This window comes from Schistocerca piceifrons, chromosome X (assembly GCF_021461385.2).
Source record: "Schistocerca piceifrons isolate TAMUIC-IGC-003096 chromosome X, iqSchPice1.1, whole genome shotgun sequence".
NCBI classification, from domain to species: Eukaryota; Metazoa; Arthropoda; class Insecta; order Orthoptera; family Acrididae; genus Schistocerca; species Schistocerca piceifrons.
Genome location: NC_060149.1, coordinates 411,859,983 through 411,882,646, shown reverse-complemented (window position 1 = coordinate 411,882,646; position 22,664 = coordinate 411,859,983). Strand labels below are relative to the sequence as shown.

The 22,664-nt window shown below is 38.7% G+C and overlaps 1 protein-coding gene and 1 non-coding gene across 2 annotated transcripts in view; one reads left to right on the top strand and one right to left on the bottom strand.

Annotated features, from left to right (window-relative positions):
• The window catches only part of LOC124723145 (protein unc-79 homolog), an 868,025-nt gene that overhangs the window by 827,938 nt on the left and 17,423 nt on the right, over positions 1-22,664 (top strand). Inside the window, exon 48 of the mRNA XM_047248336.1 lies at positions 5,340-5,480. Within this exon, the coding sequence (XP_047104292.1) occupies positions 5,340-5,480 (141 nt within the window). The remainder of the gene's footprint in view (positions 1-5,339; positions 5,481-22,664) is intronic.
• On the bottom strand, positions 21,021-21,093 carry Trnat-agu. The gene has a single exon. It is a non-coding gene; the product is annotated as a tRNA-Thr (tRNA).

Below are 22,664 nucleotides of genomic sequence, written 5' to 3'. Positions count from 1 at the left end.
CCCATGTTTTCTGTACAGTTTCAACATATTTGTGCATATTTTTAGGTATCTGTGCATTACTTTGCATACTTGTGCATGTTTCTGAGTGTCTTTACATATTCTTTGCGCATCTTTATGCATCTTTTCACTTAGAAGCTCCTGTCTCAAATATAAACACCTCTTTTGCCCATTTCTGTGCAATTACCATTTCCTTTACACCATTCCTGCCACAATGAACCCTTGGTCCATCTTTCTGCATTAGTTTAAAAGAGTATCATTACTCATCACTGTTGATGCAACCCCACTATTCACCAACATCCCTCATGTCCATGTTCTTCTGTTATTGAACACTACCATTCCCAATGTGCTTCAGACTCAAAACCCACTACCTCATTCCTCATACACCTTACTAACTTTATAATAATCCAGAACTATTTCTCATTTGAAGGAAAGGTAAATAAATAAATCTGCAGCACAGCTATGGGCACCTACTTACACCCTCCTATGCCAATCTTTTTATGGGTCATCTAGAGGAGACCTTCCTAGCCTCCCAAAACACCAAACCCCTAACCTGGTTCAGCTTCGCTGATGATATCTTCATTATGTGGATTCACGGCCAAGATGCCCTATCTTTGTTCCTTCACAACCTCAACACTTTCTCTCCTATCTGCTCCATGTTGTCCTCCCCGACCAGTGTGCCACCTTCCTAGATGTTGACCTCCTCCTCACTGATGGCTCCATCCACACTTCATTCCACATGAAACCCACCAACCACCAACAGTACCTACATTTTGTCAGCTCTCATCCCTTTCACACCAAAAAATCCCTCCCATAAAGCCTGGCCACCTGAGAATGGCATATCTACAGTGACAAAAACTCTCTTGCTCAGTGTGCTGAGGGTCTCACCAAGACCTTCACAGACAGGCGCTATCCCCTAGACCTAGTCCACAAACAGATGGCATGGGAGCATGCCATTTCCCCTCACACCCTCAATCCTCTGACAAACCCCAAGAACCAACCACAAAGGAGTGTGCCCTCCATCACCCAGTGCCACCACAGACTGGAACAACTGAACCAAATCCTTCGCCAGGGCTTTAATTACCTATCATCATACCCTGAAATGTGGGACTTCCTACCCAAGATACTTCCCACCTTTCCTAAAGTGGTGTTCTCTTGCTCACCCAATTTCCACAACATCCTAGTCCATCCCTATGCCACTCACAATCCCAACCACTTGCAACAAGGATCATACCCCTGTGGAAGACCCAGGTGCAAAATGTGCCCAGTCCACCCACCCAACACTTCCTATTCCAGTCCTGTTATGGGTTTATCCTATCCCATCAGGGGTTGGGCCACCTGTGTAAACAGCTCTGCTGCAGTCACTGCACAGATTTTTATATTGGTATGACTACCAACTAGCTGTCTGTCGAGATGAATGGCAAGGAGTAAAGTAGACCACCCTGTGGCACAACGTGCAGCTGAACATGACACACTTGATTTCAATGGCTGCTTCACTACCTGAACCATCTGGATTCTTCCCTCCACCACCAGCTTTTCTGAACTGTACAGATGGGAGTTATCCTTACAACACATTCACCGCTCCCGTAATTGTCCTGACCTCAACCTATGGTAACATACTGTCCCCACACCCTCCATCCAACAGTTTCCAGCCCCTCTGTCCTATCATCTCCTCCCCATTCTCATCTCCCATCCTGTTTATTTGCAGCCCTCTGCCAACACATCCACCCGTCCTTCCCTGGTCCTCTTCTTTCTTTCTCCCCCCACCTCCCTGCCCCACAACCTCCTGACGCTGTGCCTGTTGGCAGTCTAGTCCCTGCTCTCTCCAGCAGGCAGTGTTCATCACTGTCCCCATTGGTACATTACTATCCTTTCCTCTCTCGTCCCTGCTCCAGATTACTGCTTGCATCCCATGTGATAGTTGCATTCCAGTCTGAGATGCTGGAGTTCATCATTATGTGTGCATGAGGTGTGCTTGCTTGTGTGTGTGTGTCTTTCTTCACGTGTTGAAGGCAGTAACCAAAAGCTTTATGTTAGTGTCTTTTAATTGTGCCTGTCTGCTACCTGAAGTGTCTTCTTTATGATAAATAGCAATCTGTCTTTTTCTACATTGTTGATATCCCTACCTGGGGTTTCCATCATTTGAGTTCACCTATTTTCTAATTCTGTAGAATTTATTTTCAAATTTCAGCAAAACTTGTAAATATTTGGTTGATAAACATTTATATTCAGGTACTGACTGTGGCAGAAAATTTTATTTTTGTTAATTTTTATCATTATTTTGAGTCATGTTATATGAAGCAGAGAATCCACACTAATAACTACAACCACTAAATATGATAAGGTATATCAAAATTAATCCTCATAGAGCTCAAACAAATAGGTCATCCATAAGGAAGTTAATTTCAGTAACAGTTCAATAAAAATAGAAACCGTAGTATCTATTATATGTCGTTCTTTCAGGATAGATCACTATTCACCACACAGAAGAAGCATTGAGCAGTAGACGGCAGGTAAGAAAGGAAAATTAAATTATTCAGAGAGCTCACAACAACAACAAACAAACACATACACACACACACACACACACACACACACAAAAGCCACTTTCTACTTCACAGCTGTATTCAGGTCTTGCTGCAGTATTCTTCATCTGCAGCTTCCGCTTCTTCTTTTTAATTCACTTTATAAAAATTTACTATGTACTTGTCTGTGTGTGTGTGTGTGTGTGTGTGTGTGTGTGTGTGTGTGTGTGTACGTGCGTGTGTGCGCGCGCGTGCACGCGCACTTTTGTGCATGTGGATGGGCCGGTGGGTGAGTGTGGGTTTGGTATTGCCATGCTCATGTCCCATATTTATGAAGTATCTCATCTAAATCTCCAGCTAGAAATGACCTTTTTAATTGCATGTCTACAGCCTCACTCCTTTCCTAATCAGTGACTAGTGATTTACCTGAGATAAATATTTATATTTAAGCCTGGAGTCTCCATCAGTTTTAAATGTAGGACAAATCAATTTAAAATTCAAGTCAAGGGATACAAAGTGAGGAAGAGTAGTTAGTTGAAAATTATTTGCATTTACTGAAATTATTTAAAATACATATTTATCTAATCACTGGTATTAGTTCCTTTTTGAAGCTAATATCATTAATGTTGCAGTCTTCAGTCCAGAGACTGGTTTGATGCAGCTCTCCATACTACATGCAAGCTTCTTGATCTCCCAGTACCTACTGAAACTTACATTCTTTTGAATCTGCTTACTGTATTTATCTCTTGGTCTCCCTCTACGATTTTTACCCTCCACGCTGCCCTCCAATACTAAATTGGTGATCCCTTGATGCCTCAGAACATGTCCTACCAACCGATCCCTTCTTCTATTCAAGTTGTGCGACAAATTTCTCTTCTCCCCAATTCTATTCAGTACGTCCTCATCTAATCTTCGGCATTCTTCTGTAGCACTACATTTTGAAAGCTTCTATTCTCTTCTTGTCTAAACTATTTATCATCCGTGTTTCATTTCCATACATGGCAACACTCCATACAAATACTTTCAGAAACGACTTCCTGAAACTTAAATCTATACTCGATGTTAACAAATTTATCTTCTTCAGAAACGCTTTCCTTGCCATTGCCAGTCTACACTTTATATCCCCTCTACTTTTACCATCATCAGTTATTTTACTCCCTATATAGCAAAACTCATTTACTACTTTAAGTGTGTCATTTCATAATCTAATTCTCTCAGTATCACACAATTTAATTTGACTACATTCCATTATCCTCGTTTTGCTTTTGTTGATGTTCATCTTATATCCTCCTTTCAAGACACTGTCCATTCCGTTCAACTGCTCTTTAAGGTCCTTTGCTGTCTCTGACAAAATGACAATGTCATTGGCAAACCTCAATGTTTTTATTTCTTCTCCATGGATTTTAATTCCTACTCAGAATTTTTCTTTTGTTTCCTTTACTGCTTGCTCAATGTACAAATTGAACAACATCGGGGATAGGCTACAACTCTGTCTCACTCCCTTAATAACCACTGCTTCCCTTTCATGCTCCTTGACTCTTATAACTGCCATCTGGTTTCTGTACAAATTGTAAATAGCCTTTCGCTCCCTGTATTTGACCCCTGCCACCTTCAGAATTTGAAAGAGAGTATTTCAGTTAACATTGTCAAAAGCTTTCTCTAAGTCTACAAATGCTAGAAACATAGGTATGCCTTTCCTTAATCTATCGTCTAAGATAAGTCTTAGGGTCAGTATAGCCTCACGTGTTCCAACATTTCTATGGAATCAAAACTCATGTTCCCCGAGTTCAGTTTCTACCAGATTTTCCATTCATTTGTAAAGAATTTGTGTTAGTATTTTGCAGCCATGACTTATTAAACTGATAGTCTGGTAATTTTCACACCTGTCAACACCTGCTTTCTTTGGGATTGGAATTATTATATTCTTCTTGAAATGTGAGGGTATTTGGCTGTCTCATACATCTTCCTCACCAGATGGTTGTGTTTTGTCAAGGGTGGCTCCCCCAAGGCTATGAGGAGTTCTAATGGAATGTTGTGTACTGCCGGGGCCTTGTTTCGACTTAGGTCTTTTAGTGCTGTGTCATACTCTTCACGCAGTATCATATCTCTCATTTCATCTTCATCTGTGTCCTCTTCCATTTCCATAATATTGTCCTGAAGTACATCGCCCTTGTATAGACCCGCTATATACTCCTTCAAACTTTCTGCTTTCCCTTCTTTGCGTAGAACTGGGTTTCCATCTGAGCTCTTGATATTCGTGCAAGTGGTTCTCTTTTCTCCAAAGGTCTCTTTAATTTTCCTGTAGGCAGTATCTATCTCACCCCTAGTGATATAAGCCTCTACATCCTTACATTTGTCCTCTATCCATCCCTGCTTAGCCATTTTGCACTTCCTGTTGATCTTGTATTTGAGACGTTTATATTCCTTTTTGCCTGCTTCATTTACTGCATTTTTGTATTTTCTCCTTTCATCAGTTAAATTCAGTATTTCTTCTGTTATCCAAGGATTTCTACTAGCCCTCATCTTTTTACCTACTTGATCCTCTGCTGCCTTCACTATTTAATCTCTCAAAGCTACCCATTCTTCTTCTACTGTATTTCTTTCCCCCATTCTTGCCAATCGTTCCCTAATGCTCTCCCTGAAACTCTCTACAACTTCTGGTTCTTTCAGTTTATCCATGTCCCATCTCCTTAAATTTCCATCTTTTTGTAGTTTCTTCAGTTTTAATCTACAAGCTAATATCATAATGACATAAATTTATATTGAAAAATAAAAGATAACACTGTCAAAATCTTATATGTGAACATTATCTTTCAGTTGTGGACTGTATACTTGGAGCAAATTGCGTCACATAACTTGCCAAGTAGTGAAGCTCATTCATTGACTATGAGCATCTTATTTGACTTCTGGGGTAAGGTTACGCCATGTATACTGCATCTTGTGGCCCATTCTAAAGTGGTGAGTGCAGAATAAATTACAAAACTATACAGATGTTATATAATGCATTTAAATGTTGCATGAGTGTAATTACATCTCTTAGTAACTATTCTAAACTATATTTCTCATATTTACATTATAATGAACTTACCAGTTTTTTGTTTCACTTTGCATCCAGTAGAATAATTTGAATTGTAATCTGAGTGTTTGCAAATGGAGTTGTTATTTTAAGGTCATTTTAGCTTTCAGTAAATGTAAATGAAATTTAAAACACTCATTCTTACTTAAATCTCATATGTACAATAACTTGTGAATGTGAAAGAAATCTCTGAGCAAAGTCTTCCATTTGAAAATCTAGTTCCTAAAACAAACGTTCATCATTGTTACCTTTGCCCTACATTGTTTTTTTATTTTTCTGATCTTATATTAGACTTGTTTTGCTATAGAATTTTGTTTCAGATACAAATGTCAATTACCACTGCCTGAGTGATGCATGTGTCAACAAATGTTGACCTTCTCCACTTACGGAACTATTTTACATGGTCATAAACACTTCTGTGCTACCAAGTCACTCCTTGAATATAAGAGGAACATCTTTTCTTCAACACACTTTTCGTTTCATCTACATTATCCTGAATTCCTTATCCTAATATCTTTCTCCTCCTCTTCCCAAAGCTCACTATAGGAACTGGCTACTAAATCCTTGCTAACAATCACATTTTAAATCTTATTGTTTTTCTCCCACAGCACACTGTCCCCTCATATTTATAGAGAAAGTCTGTACTCTCAGTCAAGTTCATGGAAAGACCTGGAATTGCCCAAAAAAGGATTGCTTCGCAGTTTCTTATCCACATTCACATCTAAAATTACTTTCTTCCTTACAGGTTTACTTAAACTACCTACAGCATTCCTCACCTTTGTACATGGCACAGAGGACTCTTCTGTCTTCACATGTTTAATAGTATTATAAAAAGATTCAGCAGTTCCTGAAACATTGCTTCCAGTGTACAGGAGGCAATCTCCCACAATCTCCTCCATTTTAACTTTAATTACAGACTGGGGCTTTACAGTGGTAGCTTGAGATATGTGTTTCATTCAAAAAATCCTCTCTTATATCATGAATGCACTATTTACTCTCCCTTCTGTATTTCCTGTTCTTAGTCCTGTTCCTTCTGCAGCCTACTGTCCCATCTCTGGCTACAGCTGAGGAAAATTTCAGTTTTCCTGACTATGTTCTGACTACTCTGTTCTGCAAGATTTATTAAGGAATGCTCTCTCTTTAGTGCTGCACTTCTTATTATTTCTTTGGTAGTTGTTCCTTTGATAATTATTTGTGCTACCATACCTGTCCTTTTTGTCACATCAATTACTATTATCTCTCCTTTGATTTTCTGTCTCTGATTAAAATTCTATGGCTGGTTGTTTACTCATGTGAATTTTTATATTAATACTTGATACAGTTTTTCAATGTAAGCTAATAATTTTCAGCTGAATCAGTCAGACTGTGAATCAGCTCCAACTACAGCTGTTCTGACAGTGTTCATTTTTAACATAATGATATCAGTTAAAATACTTAGCAGACTATCAAAATGAATTAGTTCTAGCAATTCTTCATGATAAAAGTCTGCCACTGACTGCCTGAACTATATACTGAGAATTTAAAAGTTTGTTCTTCAGATGGCATTCTTTCACTTGGCTCCAGTACTTATGCAAGAACAGCTGTTCAGACATCTTTTATGATATAAAATCAACTGAATGCTGTTCTGTCAGGGTTTCTGCAAGACCTTCTAGCAGCCTTTTAATACATTTTACCTTAACTTCATCATCCATCCTGAATGAAACTATCTTTATAAGATGCAAGGGATTCAACAGCATGATACCTATTCTTGCAGGATAAAAACTTAAAGTTTGTGTGTGGCATACTAGGAAAATGTACATTTGCCTGAGCACAATTTAATTCTAATTATATAGATTAACATTTCAAACTTCTTTTGAAGATCATCAATGCTGCTAACTATTTCTTACCTTAAAACTAATTTAATTTCCTCATTACCCGTCTGAACATTCCCATATACCTCTGCCAGAACTTCCCCAGCTGAAACTTTATGAGGATCTAATGGCCGCCTGCATAAACTAATTTCCCCTTGAAGCACTATTTTCACTGAATCTATTTTTGTATCCAGTCTCTCTTCAGCTGCTCCCATCTTAACTCTAATTTTCTCAATCATTATTTTATTTCCCTCTATAGCTTCATACTATTTTTTCCCTAAGTTATCTTTCGTATCCCTCAGTTCACCACTTAACTTCTCTAGTTCACCTCTGAATTCAGATTTTAGGCCTTCTATTTCACCACTTGGACTCCCTAGTGACACACTTCTCTGTTACATTGCATTGCTCAGTACAGTTGTCTAAGCAACCTCTGTTTCTATACCCATTTTACTTAGACATTTAACACAACTGATGTTGCATTGTTCAAAGCACTCATGTGATCTTATTGGCTGTTGACTGTTACTACGTAGAGACTGTACATATGTGACAGAGTCTGACACTGCCTGCAAAATCATTAGATATTTGCCTATCCCTGTAAACTTTCTAAGTCCAGGAGTATGCACCACAAAAACTAAGTTAAAAGTGAGCACGAATTATTCAGAGTCCAAAGTCTCATTGAAAAAACTTCAGAGAATCCATCAGAGTCAACACTGTGCAGCTAATGTGCAATGCATGTCATGAACTGCTCATAACAACAGACCTCCAACCTGGCTGTCATGATTAACTCCAGCACCCATGTCCCAGCATTCTTTTATAGCCAAGGTTGGTAGATGTAATATTGCCAGCTTCCATTAAAATTATATTTGGTGTCTTACTCAGATTTATCATATTTTATATAGGCATCTGACATATGCATGGAATTTTGCCAGACATTTTGCTTATGTAATCAGAATTGAGGTATTATTAATAGTATTCAAATAATCTTAAAAAGAATTAGTAGATTTCTTGTCATATTTACTATTGACAAAGAAAACATCACTATCTACTATGTAGCACTATTATTTTATTGTTTCATGAGAAACAGCAGATCACTAGCTTTTATGTGGTGTGTGTTACTGGGACTGGGATCTGTTTTTATGATCTATTTTTGATGATCAAAACCCAATAGCTGATTTCTAGAGCTTGATTATGTGCACCATGTGTTGTGGCATGTCAATCACTCCATCTCTAAATGCTAGTTTTACATGCTGGTTTGGCATTACCTGTGTTTATTTTATTTATGCTATTTTTTTTGTATGGAACTACCAAAAATTTAATGATACACAAGAAATTCATTATTTTTGTCTATAAATTGTTTAAAATCAGCAAATCTGCTACAGGATTCTTATTCTTCATTACTTTCCTTTAATTTGACATATCATTTGTGTCCCTGCTGCACATATTAACAAAGTTATGAATTTTTAATTTTGTCTGCCTTTAATGCTCTGTAACTCTTGAACGAATAAAATTATCATTTTCTACAGGCCTAATTTTCTTTACCTCCTTGAGACTTCTTATTTGCATATCACAGTAGTATGTAAATCAATCAGCTCATTCACTTTCCTTGTTAGAATTGTGCTTTTTCACTTTCACTGGAGCTTTACTGGCCCAGGCAAATGTTTGGCAGACAATAACCATGCTAGTTATTTCCAGTAGCTCTAGATAACTTCTTTCCCCTCTTTCTGAGTCAGTCTCTGTATCTGCCCACTTGTTTTGGACAGACAAATGACCAGTCCTTCATCTTGGCCAGTTCTTTATTTCTGGTATGCACGTCACCTGTCTGTCAGATTCGTGTGAGTGGTGCAGTGTCTCCCTCTCAGCTAGGGTCACATTCACTTGCTGTTGTGCACATAGCCTTGAGAGCTGCCATCTTGCATGAGGTAGAAGACGATATGGCATGCTGACAAATTTGACAGAATGTTTATACTAAGGATCCCAGCAAGTGGTGAAATACAATAGAGGGCAAATTTTAGCTGAAACCTACCTATTCAGAGAGCTATTTATGATGATGTAATATGGGGGGAAGGGGTTAGAACTTCTCAAGGTGTAGATGTAAACATGAGAATTTTTGAAACTGAATCTGATTCAGGTCTTATGAAAAACATCAATAGTCTACTGTATAAAGGAAATGTGCTACAATTAACCTAATCATACTAGGAACATTCTGGTAGAATGTAAATAATTAAAGAGTAAAGGAGGCCCCTCCTCAAATATCAGAAACACTGATTTGTCAACAGGCACTCACAAAAAGAAATAAAACATTTTTGATAGAAACAATATAATGAAAAGGGATAGTTGCTACTCATCATATAGTGGAGATGCTGAGTTACAGATAGGCACAACAAAAAGACTGTCAGAAGTTGAGCTTTAAGCCAACAAGGCCTTTGCTGAAAACAGACAACAAACACACACACACACACACACACACACACACACACACACACACATGACCACAGTCCCTGGCACCTGAATCCATACTGTGAGCAACAGCGCATGATGGGAGGGTCAACTGGGTGGTGGGGGTAAGGAGGAGGCTGCGACGGGGAGGAGGGGGGATATCAGGGTAGGGCTGTGGGACAGCAAAGTGCTGCTTGTGGGAGTATGCAGGAACAAGGTGGAGAGAGAGTGGACAGGTAAGTGCAGTCAGGAGGTATGATGGAGGGTGGGGGAGGGGGTTAGTGGACAAAGAGAGAAGTAAAAAGCCTGGGTGTGTTGGTGGAATAGAGAGCTGTGTAGTGCTGGAATGGGAACAGGAAAGGGGCGACATGGGAAGGACAGTGACTGATGAAGGTTGAGGCCAGGAAGGTTACATGAGCATAGGATATATTGCGGGGAGATTTCCCACCTGGGTGGTTCAGAAAAGCTGGTGTTGGTGGGAAGGATCCACATGGTACAGGCTGTGAAGCACTTCTTGAAATGAAGAATATCGTGTTGGGCAGAATGCTCAGCAACAGGATCAATCAATCAATCTCTTTATTCATTTGTTAACAATATACATTGTATGGATGTAGTCAATTACGATATAGTTTCTTATCTTTAATTTGTTTCAAAAACTTGGATAATAAATACAAATATTTTATATCAGTATATATAAATAATATTACTTTTCCATATTCAGATATTCTTCAATGCTATAAAAACTATGTGTTAGTAAAAATTGTTTAAGATCTGCCTTGAATTTATGAAATTCTTTAATTTTCTTTATTGTAGAAGGCAATGCACTAAAAAGTATTTTGGGCTGGTGGTTCACCCTTTTATGGTAGAGCACTCCTTTGTCAGTGTCTCTGTGAAAATCATCTCTGTTCCTTGTTTCATGGTTATGAACCTGATTATTTAATGTTGAAAATTCCTGGTGAGTTTTCAGAAAGTATACACATTCATAGATGTTTAAGCTAGGAAGAGTCATTATTTTAAATTCTTTAAATATTTCCCTGTATGACACTCTACAGGGAACTCCTTTCATTTTTCTAACAGCCCTTTTTTGAAGTTTGAAAGCTTGTTTTGCCCTACCTGTATTTGCCCAGAAGATCACACCATATCTAATCAAACTGTTCATGTAAGCATAATAGGATGGCCCAGCTGTTTCTTGGCCACAGTTTGTCAGTGGCCATTCCTGTGAACAGACAGCTTGTTGGTTGTCATGTCCGTGTAGAATGCAACACAGTGATTGCAGCTTATCTTATACATCACATCACTGGTTTCACAGGTAGCCCTACCTTTGATGGGATAGGTGATGTTTGTGATCGGACTGGCCTTCGCAGGCCGTAATTACCCTCCCAGCCTTGTACAAAATCAGAACTCCCATGCCTTATCTTTCCAGTCACCCACCACCTCCCAAAGTCACTCCATCCCACCACGGAAGAGCATTCCCCTTGTAACTCAGTACCAACTGAATTACGTTCTCCACCAGGGTTTTGACTGACTCTTGTTGTGTCCTCAAATGAGAACTGTCATACCCACTATCCTTCCCATCCCTTTCACAATGGTATTTCATCACCCACCAAACCTTCACAGTAACCTCATCCATCCCTACACAACCCCTGCTCCCAACCCCTTGCACCATGGCTTATATCCCTGGAATAGACCTACACGCAAGACTTGCCCCATACCTCCTCCCACCATCACCTATCTATTCTGTTCATAAACATCACCTACCCCATCAAAGGCAGGGCTACCTGTGAAACCAGTCATGTGATCTACAAGCTAAGCTGCAACCACTGTGTTTCATTCTACATGGGTATGACAACCAACAAGCTGTCTGTCTGCAAGAGTAGCCACTGACAAACTGTGGCCAAGGAACAGGTGGACCACCCTGTTGCTGAGCATGTCACCCAAAATGACATTCTTCATTTTAATGCTGCTTCACAGCCTGTGCCATCTGGATCCTTCTGACTTGCCCATGTGGCAACTCTCCCTGAAATATATCCTATGTTCTCGTAACCATCCTGGCCTCAACCTTCATTAGTCATTGTCATTCCCATGTAGCCCTTTTCCAGTCCCCATTCCAGCACTACACAGCTCTCTACTCCACCAACACACCTAGGCTTTTTACTTCTCTCTTTGTCCACTAACCCCCTCCCCCACCCTCCATCATACCTCCTGACTGCACTTAGCTGTCCACTCTCTCTCCACCTTGTTCCTGCATACTCCCACAAGCGGCACTTTGCCATCCCTCAGTCCTACCCTGCTATCCCCACTCCTCCCCTCCACAGCCTCCTCCTTACCCCCACCACCCAATTGCCTCTCCCATCATGTGCTGCTGCTCGCAGTATGGATTCAGGTGCCAGAGTCTGTGGTCATGCGTGCATGAGTTGCATTTGCGTGAGTGTGTTTGTGTATGTTGTCTATTTTTGACAAAGGCCTTGTTGGCTGAAAGCTCACTTTCTGACAGTCTTTTTGTTGTGCCTGTCTGCAACTCAGCATCTCCACTAAATTGTGAGTAGCAGCTATCCTTGTCATAATATTCTTACATCCCATCCCGGATTTTCCACTGTTTGATTATTTAAAGAAAAACAGTCTAGGTTGCAGGGGAAAGAATACTTTTATCAATGCATTTCACTCTTCTGGGGCATCATCAGAAAATTTTAATGTACTGGAAAATTTTGCATTTGTCACATCTGTGTGTGTGGGGGTGGGGGGGGGGGAAGGGGGGGAGGGGGAGGGGGGGTATTGTGTGTACCTTAACATGTTCACACTAGCATGTACAAGTGGTGACTCACACTAGATACTCCCACTGGGTGACATGAACTACTGGTGGCTCACACTCAACTCTACCAGTTATGTTACCAACAATACACTAACCAAATGCTGTATTACCTATCAGCTAGGTGCAATGAACAGTTGTGAATACAGTATTGTATGACCTTCCAAAAAGAAAGATTTTAGAGCAAGTGAGATATCACATAATTCTTCATTGATTTAGTGTAAATTCATTTTATGAGATCTCTCATTATTTTAAAAGAATCAGCTTTCAAAATAAAAGGTAAATATAATAAAATAATAGGTTAGGGTATTGAATATGACCATTGCCCCACAGAAAGAAACAGGGTTAGCAGCACCATCACATGCAGGAAAACTTTAATATGTGTGCTGCCCTAGAGCAAGAAACACAAGTCTCAGTGCCAGTGTGATTAAATGAAACACATTGGAGTCAGCTGAAAAGTAGTGTTGAAATATGATCACATTTATTAGTTTTGAAACTACATATCATAATCTGTACACTAAGCAGTAACTCATTCCAATCAGACTCATTTGCTAGCTTTCAGAGCAATCCTTACTTAAGCTAGAGTACAAATACACATACAAAACACACACACACACACACACACACACACACACACATGCTCACCTGTGTCCCTACATAGTGCCGGCCGGATGCACAGCATATGAGTATTATGGAGATACTTTGTAAACTCAAATGGGAATCCCTGGAGGGAAGACAACGTTCTTTTTGCAGAACACAATTGAGAAAATTTAGAGAACAGGCATCTGCAGCTGACTGCAGAATGATTCTACCACCACCACCATACATTTCTCATAAGAACCATGAAGATAACATAACAGAGATCGGAACTTGTAGAGAGGAGTATAGGCAACCGTTTTTGCCTCATTCTATTTGCAAGTGGAAGAGGAAACAAAATTACTAGTAGTGGTACAAGGTACATCTATATATACATAGATATTCCGCAAATCAGTGTACATTTCATGGCAGAGGGTACCCCGTACCACTCTTAGTCATTTCCTTTCCTGTTCTACTCACAAACAAAGCGAGGAAAAAACTTCTGTCTGTATGCATCTGTATGAGCACTCTCATATCTTATCTTTGTGGTCCTTACATGCAATGGCTGTTGGTGGCCATGCACCATATGGGGACTTGTAGCATACATACGTAATGTAGCTGAGACCCCTGACATTATCTTCACAATTTGTATAAGTCATTTGTCTCTCTTTCTAATGTATGTAATAATAATGGACTGGCAAATAAACAAGCCATTTGCAAAAGCTTTGCCATGGTCAGTCATTGATAGGCAGAACACCATGCACCTGGTGAACACAATAAAGACAGATGAACAGCCTGTTGGTTGGTTGGTTGGTTTGGGGAAGGAGACCAGACAGCGAGGTCATCGGTCTCATCGGATTAGGGAAGGACGGGGAAGTAAGTCGGCCGTGCCCTTTGAAAGGAACCATCCCGGCATTTGCCTGGAGCGATTTAGGGAAATCACGGAAAACCTAAATCAGGATGGCCGGACGTGGGATTGAACCGTCGTCCTCCCGAATGCGAGTCCAGTGTCTAACCACTGCGCCACCTCGCTCGGTGAACAGCCTGTGAAGTGCCCTCAGTGTACTGTGAAATATGTTAGGAATCACAGTAATGTCTTACATGCTTATACAGGGATCTTTTTTTATACAGTCTTTCTGTTCAGGCATTGAAGCAAATCAAGTATGGTGGTCCAGAATCTGTGATACTACAGATCCTGTCTCAACAACACAATTATTAACAGCAGCAAATATGGAATTACAGCTTCTTCTGTTTGCAAACACATTTTTGTCCAATAACATTTGCATGGCTGTACATAAAAGTCACATCTGCCTGTTCTGGATATGAATATCCCATGTTGGTTAAATGGATCACTTAGCACACTGCTACTAGTCAAATGAAAAATAAGTGAATCAGCAGGTTGACTTGTATGGATGTGACTATTCAGATATGTATAGAAATGAGTTTTAATTATTGGTTACAAACTTCAGTTATTGGATTATATTGAGTGTCCTTGAATACATTGATCTTAAATTTTCATTACAATTCAAAAATTAAGTATCTTTTGATGTATGTCGGTGTGGACTTTTATTCTTGTTTTGGTGTGAGAAATATGCCTCTAGGGTTTGTAAAGTTCTACTAATGGTTTCTGTAGATCACCCCAGACTTTGAGAAGCATTTTTAATGTTTATTTCCTGTTTCTCCATTAAGAAGTGCTATTAACTAACACAGATTATATTTTATTGACATCTGTCATAATTGTTTCAGTTGTTCTGATTTTATTTTTATTTCAGGTTTTCAGTTTTCAAAGTCAAACAGATGTTATTGGCATAGAAATAAAAATATCTGTTGTGAAAATGTTTCTCAATTTGTGTTCTAAGGTTTTGATCATTTTGCTGAAAACTTATTGGATATAATCAAATTACGATAAAATTTCACATCATGAAGTTAACCTTCCAATAGGCGCGCCTCCTAATTGGACAAGGGCGGTCGTACGGATCTCACAGATACCACTTGTTGTTAATAAACTTTATGTCTTCTTAAACATTAAATTTATGATTCAATATAATGGAAGGAAACATTCCACGTGGGAAAAATTATATATAAAAACAAAGATGAGGTGACTTACCAAACAAAAGCGCTGGCAGGTCAATAGACACACAAACAAACACAAACATACACACAAAATTCAAGCTTTCGCAACAAACTGTTGCCTCATCAGGAAAGAGGGAAGGAGAGGGGAAGACGAAAGGAAGTGGGTTTTAAGGGAGAGGGTAAGGAGTCATTCCAATCCCGGGAGCGGAAAGACTTACCTTAGGGGGAAAAAAGGACAGGTATACACTCGCACACACGCACATATCCATCCACACATACAGATACCTGTCCTTTTTTCCCCCTAAGGTAAGTCTTTCCGCTCCCGGGATTGGAATGACTCCTTACCCTCTCCCTTAAAACCCACTTCCTTTCGTCTTCCCCTCTCCTTCCCTCTTTCCTGATGAGGCAACAGTTTGTTGCGAAAGCTTGAATTTTGTGTATATGTTTGTGTTTGTTTGTGTGTCTATCGACCTGCCAGCGCTTTTGTTCGGTAAGTCACCTCATCTTTGTTTTTATATATAAACATTAAATTTTTATGATAAAAGTAATATTGGGTATTATCAGTGGGTTACACAAATAAAAGCAACATAATAAAGTTATGTTTCCAAACATACATTTTCTTCCCACACCTTCTCAAGGTACAGATACTTACTTTCCGTGTACAAATGTCAAATTTATACAGAATTATGCTTGAAATTTTGGTTTCTCAATACACTAAAGTCGTTTAGAAGCTGAATTACTATCAATGCAGACATTTTTGAATGCTGTAAGCAAATAAACTGCTGCTGTTGGTGTTCTTCTTCTGCGTGCAACACATTTAAAACTTTTGTACGGAGGTTTCCAGCCTCTTTAGTACTTCTGCACAAGTTCATTCGAAAGATATCTGAGATATTTTCTTCTCTTGAGATTATCACTGGTGTTTCCTTTCCAGGTTATAAATGAATTTATGGCAGCAATGTTCATCATCAAAAAAAAAAAAAAAAACACCACCACAAGCCATCACTTTTTGTTTCTCATAATGTTGAAAGACCTACAAAATTTGTTGACAGTGTCAATGCTTCCTTTTGTGTGACTGTAAAAACTTATAATTTCTGGTTTCTTGAGATACCTGTTCCTTCATCAATTTTTCCATCATTGTGAAGGCTGGATATCAACAAAACATTCTTGTACTTTTTTGGCATGTATGAAACAAGTGTTGCCTCTTTGAGAAAACCAAACAGACTTGAGGGGGGTGCTCGCTTTCTGGTTGCTATGAATTCTGGAGGAATCTGAGGCTTATTTTTATATAATATGCCAATGTATGAAATTTTTTATGTGAATACCTTTACCAAATTGTAATCCATAAACCAATTGTCAGCCATGATATTTCTCTCACTGTAGAAAATGGGTGCTCATAATCTTTTCACACTGTCATGCTTACACTAAATGGACCTTCTGGTTAGGTTCCAGTGTATATTTCCATATTATATGTGTAATATAGCTGAGAGTTGACCAAAACATAAATTTTCATGCCCTTTTTTTTTTTTTTTTTTTTTTTTTTTTTTTTTTTTTTTTTTTTTTTCATATATTATATGAAATCACATCTACCTCGAAAAGCATCGAGTTTTTCATCGATTGTGACATTTTCACCAAGTGAATAGCATTTTTGGCAGTTCACAACAAATTCTTCAAACATAATTCTTATAGGAGCTAGGCGGTCAGTTTTTCTTCATTCTCCTCCTGTTTCCTCATCATCTAAATGAATAGATTGCATTAAAAACTGAAAACTTTTTATACTCATGATGGCTAGGAAGTCATCCATCTGCCATAAGTAGTCAAGATTCAGATGATTCATGTGGTACACCCCAGCAAGATAAAGCAGCCCAAATAAAGCTTTCATTTCCACTGTGTCTGTCTGTTGAGCATCCCTTTAATGAGAATAGTTGCCTTGCAGCGTAAGAATAAATTTGTTTGTATTTTCTGCAATACATTGAATCATTGTGTCAGAGATGAGGCATTTCCATGAATCTAGAATATTAGTCACATTTTTTGCAGGTCTGATTACTCTGGGCAGATGTAGTAAAATATTTTGTTTACCTCACCTTTGTCTGTTCCTTGGCTTTTTTGTGCCATGACCAAACCTTGATTATTTTTTTTTATTTTTCCTTTGAACAGCTTGAAATGTCAATGTGGCACTCTCATCTCTGTTGTTTTCTGAGCTGGACTGAGCACCCAGTTCCATATCAGAATCTCCATCTCTCTCTGATATGTGCTCTTCTTCATCATTGTCACTATCCTCTATAAAACTGTTGTCTTGATCATCCTCATCATCAGTATCACACAGAATTGCATTTATCACAGCATCAACATCCAAAGGATTTTTTAAATTATACTTCTCTTTGTCTCCCATTGTACCTAAGAAATAAATATGAAACAAAACTCAATAAATAACATGAAACAAGCATTGAAGGTTGCGCGTATCTGGTACATACAATTTAGTTTAATTTCATTGTCAATTCAAGACACATGTAAATTCACCATGTACACTTATTTAAATTATTAATAAGCACTAAACATTTAACAATAAATTATGGAAAATGGAAAGTTAAAATCTTACACAGAGAGTTGCACATATTCCTCAGATACAAAACACGTGTTACTAGCTTGCTGTTTACCATAGCAGGCAGCAACCAGGACTGAAGTAGGGTGGCATTGAATGAGGAGGCTAGAACAAAGGGGGATTTCCCTCCCACCCAATTTCCAAGAAAAGGTAACAAACATTGTCACTGCGTATCTGACACATACACACACATATCTGAAGGTTAAAAAGAGACATAAATAATCATATTATGATAACAATAGGATGTACATAGTACATACTTATGGCATCATGTGTACCTTTCAGGCAACACAGTTGTCTTCCAACAAAAATATTGAATGTGTAGCTACCAATCTCTTGGAATATAACCATAACTCAAATTATATAATAAATGGCGAATTTAGAAACTCCACACTCCTTTTGGGTAGATAAACTTTAATAGTGCTTGTCTGCATTCACAATTTTTCATAGTCTACTTGTAATTTGACAGAATAGGTTTTTTAGCACAGTAACAAGTCTAATATACAATGTTTCTTCACCATACATAAATAACAGATCAGTTGAATAATGACAGTAATTTTAAAATCATTCAGTATCAAGATACAAATAATGACACTAATTGAAATTAAGATGTAAAGCTGTTACCATGCAACAGACTTCATAATTTTCAGCTATTAACTGATGTTCAACACAAAACAGGTTTGCAAATGTCTGGGAGACAGTTTGAAAACTTGTGTAGGCCCCTATTGTGTAGTTGATAGCTGGAAATCATTATCCATTAAAATATTCCTAGCCTTATATTTATTAACATATGATACTCATTGAAAAATACTGCAAAAGAAACATCATACATTAAAATAAATTCCTCATTTTTTATGACAGCATAGATAATAGCAATTTTTTTATGTATGAAAATGTTATGTCTTCCCCAACTGAAGTTTACTGCAATTAATTAAAGATTATTTTAAACTGGATCTGTTTCACATTTATTTGCAAAACGTTTTCTGCAGCCATTCTGGAAATATGGATACATATGTTTTTACATTTTGGTTGTTATAGATTAAAAATATTGTTTCTTTATAAAGTTGGTGTGCAATTTACTTACAGTGTTTCTACCTCTTGTTCACATATTCTGCAAATCATTGTTTTTTCCATCAATGTTAGTAGAGGTTTCCAATGACCTTGTCACAGTGGTAACATCAGTTCCCATCAGACCAATGAAGTTAAGCACTGTCAGGCTGGTCTAGCACGTGGGGGTGGCCATCCGGCGTGCAGAGTGCTGCCGGCAAGCAGGGTGCATTCAGCCCTTGTGAGGCAAACTGACCAGCTACATGCATGAGAAGTAGCAGCTCTAGTGTTGTAAACTGACGTATGGCTGGGAGAGTGGTGTGCTGCCCACATGCCCCTCTATATCCACATACAGTGCCACCTGTGGGATGAGGATGACACAGCAACCAGTCTGTAGCATTGGGCTGTTATGACCTGTTTGGATGAAGTCTAGTTTAGTTAGCAGAGGTTGAGGATGAATGAAACTTTGTTGCATACATATGCTTGACAGTTTTTGCCTTTTTGAAAGCACTTTCTCGTATGCTGCATTGGCGTTATTTGCACTTCACCTCACTTTACAAATAGAACTGTAGTTACATGTGTTCTGCTTTCAGCACAGAGTGTGTGTGTGTGTGTGTGTGTGTGTGTGTGTGTTGAGGAGGGAGGAAGAGAGAGAAAGAGAGAGAGAGAGAGAGAGAGAGAGAGGGATGTAGTAATGTAGAGAACATGTATTCCAATATACCAACAACTTAAACAATAATCTTTATTGGACAAAATCTTAAGACATACAGTACACTTCCATGTGAATACATCAAAGAAACAGTCAAGCTGCTAGAGCCAATAACAGAACAGAACTATTTCCAGTTCCATAATGATTTCTATTTATATAGTGAAGGATTGTCAGTAGGATCCCCAGTGTCTGGAACCATAGTAATCTTACATGAAACACATGTTTTCAGCAAGAGACTTATTCTGCAGTCAACCTCAAATGCTGATTCTCTAAATTTCCACCATACTGCCTCCCAAATAGAGCATTATCTTCCCACCTGGGATTGCCATTTGGGTTCATGAAGCATCTCTGTAATATTTGCATGCTGATCAAACCTACTAGTAACAAATCTAGCGGCATCCCTTTGAATTGTTTGAATGTTTTCCTTTAATCTGGTATGCTGGGGATCCCAAACAATTGAACAGCACTCAATAATAGGGTGCAATAGAACTCTGTATGCCATCTCCTTTGCAGATGAACCACACTTTCCCAAAATTCTCCAAATAAAACAAAATCAACCATTTGCCTTCCACACTACCAACCTGTCATTTTCATTCCATTTCATACCACTTTACAATATTACACCAAGATATTTAATCAAGGTGGCTGTGTCAAGCAGCACCTTGCTAATGCTGTATTCAAGCATTACAGGATTGTTTTTTGTACTCATCTGTATTCACTTACTTTTTCTACATTTAGAGCAAGCTGTGATTCAACACATAAACTAGAAATTCTGTCTAAGACATCTTGTATCCTCCTACAGACACTCAATTATGACAGTATCACCAGCAAACAGCCATAAATTGCTGGTTTCCCTATACATCATATAATGCATGTATATAGAGAGTGGTCCTATCACAATTCCGTGGGGCATTCCTGATGATAACCTCGTGTCTGATCAACACTTGCCTTTGGGGACAATGTACTGGGTTCTATTATTTAAAAATTCTTTGAGCCACTCACATATCTGGGAACCTAATCCTTATACTTGTAACTTCCTCAGCAGTTTACATTGGGTCACCATGTCAAATGCTTTCCAGAAATTTAGGAATATAGAATGTGCCTGTTGCCCTCCATCCATGTGAGAAAAGGGCAAGCTGAGTCTTTTACAAGTGATGCTTTCTAAATCCTTGCTCATTTGCTGACTGAGTGTCCATTCTTTCTGATATGGCTGAAAGAACAGAGACCATTTTGATCCAGCAGCCATTATGAACTAAGACACAAAGGAATTACTGACATTGGCTGCAAGTCGACATTGATTGAAATCAATGGGGAAAGATGAAAATTTGTGCTGGACCAGGATTTGAACCCAGATCTCCTTCTTACTAGGCAGATGCTCTGACCACTAAGCCATCCAGACACAGCAAGCACTGCAACTGCACAGACTCCCTACCACACTTCCCATCAGACCCAAATCCTCAACTTCTCCATACTACTAATGTAGTGCGACTTGCTGATTATCCCCATTACTCATGGCATTTTGCTGATTTCCATAAGAGTTTGAGCCTGATGTGCATCTGCACTGAAGAAATCATTGGCCGTCTCACCTGAATTTTATCTATATACATGATGCCTGAATTTTTATATCAGGCAAGATGGCCAACGATCTCTTCAGTACAGAGGCACATGAGGCCTGAATGCTTACAGAAGTTGGTAAAATATCTCAAGTAATGAGGATAATGGGCAGGGGCACTACATTAGTAGTGCGTGGATAAGTTGAGAATTTGGATCTTATGGGAGGTGTGCTAGAGTAGTCAATGCAATTACAATGACCACTGTGTCTGGATGCCTAATGGCCAGAGCATCTTCCTAGTAAGAAGGAGACCTGGATTCAAATACAATTCTGGCACAAATTTTCAAATTTCCCCATTGATTTCAATCAGTGCCCACTCACAACCAATGTCAGTAATTCCTTTGAATCTTAGAAGCTTTTCTGTCTCAAGGAAATTTACTATATTCAAACTGGGAATGTTTTCAAGAAATTTACAACAAATTGATGTTAAGGATATTGGTCTGTAATTTTGTAGACCCATTCTCTTACCCTCCCTCTGTACAGGAGTCACCAGTACTTTTCTCCAGTCACTTGGGACTTTGCAGTAAGTGATAGATTTGTGATAAACGAAAGTTAAGTAAAGGGCCAATGCCATAGAGTATGCTCTGTAAAACCAAATTGGGATTACATCTGGATCTTGCAACTCTTTTGGTTGCACCTTTATGCCAGGGATGCCTATTTCTATGTCCTCCATGTTTGGGTCTGTGTGACAGTCAAATGATTGTATATCTGTATGATCCTCCTGCGTGAATGGTTTCTTAAATGTGAAATTTAAAACTTCATCTTTCCTTTTGCTGTTTTCTATTGCCACATCAGACTGGTTGATGAGTTACTGGATAGAAGCCTTTGATCTGCTTGGTGATGTTACATATGATCAGAATTTTCTCAGGTTCTCAGCAATGTCTTTCTCTAATGTATGATAATGGAAGCTGTTGTATCCTTTGCACATTGATCTTCTTATGGACACACAAATTTCTACTAACTTTGCCTGTTAACATTTGCACATTCTTTTTTGAACCAAAAGTGCAACAGTCTTTGTTCCCTCAGCATTTTCCATATCTGATTATTAGATCATGGAGGGTCCTTTCCATCCTTAATCCACTTACTTGGCACATACGTCTCCAGAGCATTTTACCCATAATTCCTCTACATCTGTCATATTGGTGCAAAATGATGAACATTCATTGTTTAAATAGGATGCTAACAACAGCTGTTCTGCTTTTTCTTGCATAAATATACTCCATACCATCTTGACAGATTTAGTAACCATTGTCACAATGATGACATCATGATCACTAATCCCTGTCTCTATGCTGACACTGTCTATAAGTCCAGGCCTGTTTGTAGCTACAAGGTCAAAAATATTTCCAATGGGTGTG